Raw genomic sequence first — 7,387 nt, 5'->3', positions numbered from 1 at the left:
AGGTTACAAAGCTGTCAAAGTAAGGGTTGTTTTTTCTATTTAAATAAACTATTTTGTAACATTTTGCCTATATTTAAGATGAATGGCAAGAGGAAAAGTTACTCTGTCGAATACAAAAAAGGAATTGTGGAAGAATGCAGAGATCAAAATATTACTGCCTTTTGCAAAGAGAAGAAGTTGGACGTACGAATGGTTAGAAAATGGCGAGCACAGTATGATGATCTCAATCAAAAGGTTGAAGATGGGCAGGCAAAAAAAAGAAAATGTGGCTCTGGAAATCGTCCATTCTTTCCAGAGTTAGAAGACATCATCTTTGACTGGATTGCTGAGAAGAGAGAAAACCGTATGGTTGTGCGCAGAGCTGAGATTCAAGCTTTTGCTATCGAGATGGCTCCTACACTTGACATCCCTCCTGAGGAGTTCAAAGCTTCAAAATGTTGGCTGGATCGCTTCCTTCAGCGGTATGAACTCTCACTACAAAGATCAACAACACTGTTCAAGCTTGAGGATAAAGAAGCTGTCAAGAGAGCTTTCATGTTCAAGTCTTTCATGGATGGTTTGGATTTTTCAAAGTATCAGCTTTCCAACATGATTGCTATGGATGAGACTGCTGTTTACATGGGTCAGGACACTCAAAAGACAGTCGACTTCAGAGGAGCTTCATCAATTTATGTACCATCAACTGGATATGAAAGTGCACGCGTCACCTGCATTTTGGCAATTCGTCTGGATGGGAAGAAAGCTGCTCCACTTCTTACTACCAAAGGAAAGAAAGAAAAGATTGAATGCCAGGGAGGAGTTTATGTCTTGGAATCAGAAAAGGCATGGAGTACGCAGAATGTAATAAGAAAATGGGTAGACCTTATGCTGCCACTTGTTTTAAGAGGAAGTCAACGAGGTCTCCTCATTTGGGACTCTGTAAGCACTCATCGTGCAAAGGATATGAAAAACTTCTTGGCAGAAAGAAGGGTTGATCAGGTTATGATCCCAGCAGGGATGACTGCTTACCTCCAGACCTTGGACATTGCAATAAACAAGCCTTTCAAGGATTACCTCAGACTTGAAATCAATGATTATATTGAGAATAGGATGTCAAGGAACAAAAATAACAACTTCGTGAAGCCTAATCTGCAGGAGGTAGTCTCTTGGGTAAGGAATGCATGGGGCAAAGTCACTGATAGCTGTGTTGCAAAGGCTCTGAAAGCAAGGTACTTGGACAAAACATCGCCATTTGAAGCGAGCTACATTGCAAAACACGATAGATTGGGACCTATGATACTGAAGGAGCTGGAGTCAAATGAAATCTTGGCTGGAATTCAAGGTCTTGATCTGGAAGAAAATGATGATATCCCAGAAGATGATGATCTTATTGTATTTGAATAAAATATTATTGTATTTGGGAAAAATAAATGATGTCGAAAAAATTGGCATAATAATATAAGCCCTCCCTCGAATATAAGACCTAGGGCAATTTTTGGGAAAAAATTAATATAAGACCCTGTCTTATATTCGAGGAAACACGGTACATTTATTCATTGTAATGACTTTTCAAAGTTTTAGTTAAATTTCATAAAATTTAGAGTTTTTATTTATACTGCTATTATTTTGGAAACCTCTAAGATAAAACCATTTTGAAAAAATGCCATCATTGTCGTTAATAGCACCATGTTCATAACATATTCATCACTAAGTTAATGCTTCCCATCTATGTGGATGTTATTGTGATTATTATACCCAACTTCGTTATCCTCGTAAATTTCATCTTCACCATCATCGCGCGCTCGTGTGTGTGTGTGTGTATTGTATGTTTGTGTGTGTGTGTGTGTGTGTGTGTGTGTGCGTGCGTTGTATGTAAATATCATAAAGTATCAAAGTATACATCTAACCAAATATTATGTGCATCAAAATATGTATGTGTTTCCAAAAACGTATTCAAATTCGAAAAATAAATTCACAATACGTATCACAATATGTATCCAAATGTGTATCATGTATCACAAACATTCGTCCCAGACGTTTATTTCCCACGTCACGTTATTCAACGGTGCCGGCCGCTGAAGATTCTTCTAATTGCTCTATTTTTCTATTTGGCTAATATCCTGTCATGCTAATCGTTGTTGTGTTCTTTATGTGCTGTTGGTATTGTAGTGTTGTATGTTTCTTTTTCAGTTTTGTATTTTCTAATTTAAGAAATATTTTACGTTTGTCTCTCTGGCTAAAAGTGATTTATCGCCTGTTATTTTGCTGAGTTTTATTTGACAAGTCAGATGTAACAGAAGTACTACCCAATCAAATTCTATAAAAAAATGTTAGCGAATAGATGTTATAATGCAGAACTTGATGTATAATAATTTACAAAGACAGTCTAGTCTACCCAATGATTTGATCATTTTGCTATCAAAATGAAGAGGAATAAAAGTGTTGATAGTAAATGATGAAGATTGAAAGATAGAACCTAATTGGCTGATTGATAGACGCGAATTGGGGTAAACCGCAGACGGAAAATGGAAACAACATCCTCTTCTAATGATGGCCGTAAACAAAGCACCATGAAAGATTTTTAAGTAATTGCCATTATTTTATATACTGGAAAACTATTGAGTTAGACGCGAGTAAGTGCTTAGTTAAGATGAAATTGTATGAAAATTTTGAAGATAAAATAATTCTTTTGACCATTTCAAGTAGTACTTACATTGTCCATCCTTTTAATTTTTATATATATTCTCACCAACATTGTAACACGCGTAAGCAAGAAGAAACAGAAAGATAAAAGAAATAATTACATGAGGTGACTCTGATGGCATAAAAAATAAACTTAAGCTTTCAGAAACATCAATACCTTTCGAATGTTGGTGACAAAAATCTCTTTCAGACATTTTTTCAATTGATTAAAAATTTTTATGCATAATGAATATGCATAATTGGTCTTTATTTCAGTGGTAGCCGCAAAAGTTAAGACCATTTCAACAAGTTTTGTTATAATAAAAGAACCCCCTCTACCAGGAATATTCAAAGCGTTCTGCCACCTATCATCCGATAAAAAATAATTTTTAACAAAATCTTGCCTACAGAGCAGGCAAGCAACAATTATATTCAAAATATGGAATTTTGATTACTATTTATAATACTTGAACTGTTATCTTGGATCGTTAGTAGCAATCTTTACTACAACATTACTACCACCGCATATGATGAAAAATAATTGTAAAAAAAATTAAAGTCTGTAATTTTCATAATGACGCCATAGTATAATTACACAAATTAGTTATACCTGCTCTAAAACATCTACCGCATACTACGGTTCAATTACATTAGTATTTGTCTCATCCTAATGAGTCCAATTGATAGCATTAAAATTAACTTCAAAATAATTCATTCTCCCATATATCCAGACATGAAAGAGAATAAACCCCATAAGGCTGTCACCTAACATGACCTAGATACATAAATAAACTAATTAATTAATGCAACCCGACCTAGATTTATCATCAAGGTAACCGACTTAACAGACGTACTACACGTGACTTTCTTTTGATGGAGATACTTTTGAAAGCCCTGATTGATCGGTGTTAATCGAGTCGAGGTCATTCATAAAGATTATTTTAAGTAATTGCAAGTTTTAACGAAATTTTCTCTCTATACACACTCGCACGCACACATACACACAAACACGCAAAAACACACACACACACACACAGACACACACAGACACATACTGACACTCACATTAATGTATACACATGTATAATAATTTGTAATTTGCGTTCGAAATCATTAACATATTTTATTTTTTTTAAATATTCAAATCTTTTTCTCTTTAATTTTTCATAAAAGCAACATAACAAATAACAATCATTGACAACAACAACAGAAATAACAACAACAGCCAAGCCAAACAACAAAAAGTACAATAAAAAAAACATTAAAAAACAATAATAATAATAATAATTGAAATACAAAACAAAACCAACATCATCTATGGTAATAAAACAGCAACAAAAACTAAACAACAAAAAAACAATAAGAGAAGCACGTGACTGACTAAACAACACGTGACTAATGGTTGACCTTCAAGTTGGAGGTCACGTGAACTTAGGCGACGGTCTTGAAAAGAGATAATGCAGGAAAAAATTGAAAAAGAAAAAAATGATGATGACGACGATGACGATGATGGTATGAAGTTGACGATGACGATAACGTACATGAACACAAAGAAAATTTATCAACAAACTTTTACACGAACAGATGCACAGGCACACATACTGACATACACATACACTCAACAATATTCAAGGCGCAAGCTGAAAAAGCAGACACATAGATACAAACACATACACATACACGCACGCACACACACACACACACACACACACATACAAATTGCAAAAAAGGCCTTAGAGGACTTCAAACGACAATGACATCAGTGCAAAATTTCGTTTTGGTTACGCAAGTTAACAGCGTTGCGTTGCACAGAACGCATTTGTGCCTTCTATTGCATTTTGCCTCAAATCTAACAAGTAGAAAACTATTTATGCTATGGTTTGTTTGTGTCCGCGTATGTTTGTGTGTATGCGTCTTTGTGTCTGTGTGTGTTTTTTGTGTGTTTGTATGTTTCAGTATATGGTTTGTTTGTTTTTTATACATATTTGTGTTTTTATTTATTTTTGCATGTTTGTATTTTAAATTTTTTTATATTTTTATTTTTTTGTCGTTTGTGTTTTGCTGTGTATCAGTATCGAAAAAATATTTTTGACTTGTCAATTCTTATTAGTTTGTATTTGAAAAAAGTTGGAATGATTTAACGTGTTTTTCTTCATAAACGACAACCAAAAAACAACAAGACGGCCATGAAATTGAAACAACTACGCCTCTACTCAACAACGTGCACAACAACATTGCATAACGTTTCATAAAATTGTCACACGGAGAATGTTAGAGCAGGAAAATAAAACACAATACAGATCGTCATATCATTACGTAACAAGGCTCTAGTGTTATAACATTACCTATTATGCTCATTTCCTCAGACCATATCTTTAACTAATGTCATTAACGCAAACTGTTCTGTTTATATATTGCGTGTGTGTGTGTGTGTGTGGGTGGGTTTGTGTAATTTTATATTTCAACGTTACCTTATCGAAAAATGCCTACTCGCTCATTCATTCATCCATTAATTCACTATTACATCCATTACATACAAGAAGTATGTATTTTACTAACATTAATGCATTCATACTTCAATTCATTCACTCATTCATTCACATATTCATCCAGCAAACCTTCTATCCATCTGTCATTCATTCTTCTCTAACTTCTAGTATTTAAGAATTTTCTATTTATAGATGTCACGGGAAACCCTAACAACCATCCAGTCAATCATCCAACCAGCCATTCAGTCACCACTGACTTCCCAAGGGACTAAATGCTACCTACCTGTGCCGGCCTCTTACACAACCATTTAATTTTGGCCACATTTTTGGGACCTTTGTAGCAATTCAACTTAACACGATTTTAAGAATATAGCCATCGTAAGAATATAGAAACAAACGAACAAATAAATGAATAAAAATAAAATTTATTTATACACACACGTTGTTCTTCTACCTCTACATGCGCTTATATGAATAATGTTTTTAATGTTTGTACAATATAAATAATGTTTGTGTTTGTACAATATAAATAATGTTTATAATGTCTGTATTATATATACCCTAATATACAATTATACGCACAGCGATAAATACACACAAACACTCACACACACACACACAACACTCACACACACACACACACAACACACACACACACACACACATACTCAGACAAATAAACATAGCTAAATACGTTATTTTGCAGACACATGTGGACATATCAATCAATACATACACAGACAAACATACATACAGACAGACAGACAGCACTTGATATTTTTGCAATGTTCGTTGTTCGCATTTGCTTGTTAACAAAAAGTTAAACATCATTCATCATTGCCATCATCATCGTCGTTGTCATCGTCATGGATATCTGCAAGTTAGTATCATCAGTATCATCATCGTCGTCAACAGTTTCGTCTCAGTTATCATCGTCCCCATTGTCTTCATTTTGAAATGACGTCACTGTCGTCATCATAATCATTATTGTCATCAATATCATCACCATTATCATCATCATTATCATCATCTAATCATTCTGTTATGTTCAAAAAGTTTTCATATAAAGTATCATTATTGAAGCACACACATATACAAAATTTCAAAACTAAGGCTTAAACGAGCACGTGTACATGCAAAAACACATTCAAACTATTTACACACACTCGCACACATCCACATACACACGTACACACATACGCACGTACACACACACATACATGCGTATGGTATGGTATGTGTACCGCACATTAAACGTTATTATATCGCTTTCTGCATAGAGTGGCCATACAAACACGCCCCTGGCTAAACAAGATGTATGATGTCTTCTCTAAAGTTTGTCTCTCTCTTTCTCTCTCTCTCTCTCTCTCTCTCTCTCTCTCTCTCTCTCTCTCTCTCTCTCTCTCTCTCTCTGTCTGTATGCTTGTTCGTTTCTGTGAGTCTGTTTTTGTGTTTGTTGTTCTGTTCGTTAATGTCAATGTGTTTGTGTGATTGTTTAACCGAATGTTAGGTCTGTTGTTGGCCCAGCGTAGGAGTTGTATCGCTGCATCTTTTTTGTTTTATCGCACTTGCCGGCAAAAAAAAAAACTTTTTGCCAAATTTTTTTGACTATTTGTTGCAAGTTAGAAGAGTGTGCATGCATTTAAATTAGAAAACTTTTCAACTTGAAGTAAATTTGAAAGTCGGAGGAGGACCGCTGAACTTTTTTTGTCATCATTAGTATGCTACTCTTTCTCTCTCTCTTCTTTTAACTCTTCTTCCTGGACTGCCTTGTTAGCAAAACTTCTTAGGAGCAAACACATTTGCATGAACACTGGAACATAACTTAACAAGTCACATTCACGTGTATCTTTTAGGAGTAAGAAGTATATCCTCACATAAAAATCACACAAACTAAACAACAACAACCTATTTATAAACAACAAAAACAACACAAACATATACATATATCTAAACATTCATCACCATTCAAAACAACAATAACACATACTCTAACAATATTATCTACTCAAAACACACCGCACGTAAAACATCATTGCCACAAGAAGCAAAATAGCATAATATTCTCATATAACAACTTTACAACACAAAAAAACAACACACAACAACGACAATATCACGTTTAAAACATTGCGTGAACAACAAGACAGCAAAATTTCAACAGCAATAAGCAGAATATACGTACTACAGCACATGCAAATATGAACAACAACAACTACAACAACAACAACAAAAGC

The 7,387-nt window shown here is 34.4% G+C and overlaps 1 protein-coding gene across 1 annotated transcript; it reads left to right on the top strand.

Annotated features, from left to right (window-relative positions):
• Window positions 1-824: 824 nt before the first annotated feature.
• HELRODRAFT_165559 (hypothetical protein) lies at window positions 825-1,383 on the top strand (the record flags this gene model as incomplete). Its single annotated transcript, XM_009032114.1, has 2 exons — window positions 825-918; window positions 995-1,383. The coding sequence occupies 2 exons, from the start codon at window positions 825-827 to the stop codon at window positions 1,381-1,383; spliced, it is 483 nt and encodes a 160-aa protein (XP_009030362.1).
• Window positions 1,384-7,387: the final 6,004 nt, after the last annotated feature.

The sequence above is a fragment of the Helobdella robusta genome (genome assembly GCF_000326865.2).
Source record: "Helobdella robusta unplaced genomic scaffold HELROscaffold_8, whole genome shotgun sequence".
Lineage (NCBI taxonomy): Eukaryota > Metazoa > Annelida > Clitellata > Rhynchobdellida > Glossiphoniidae > Helobdella > Helobdella robusta.
The sequence above is the reverse complement of the archived record's forward strand: the minus strand, read 5'-3'. Positions and strand labels throughout refer to the sequence as shown.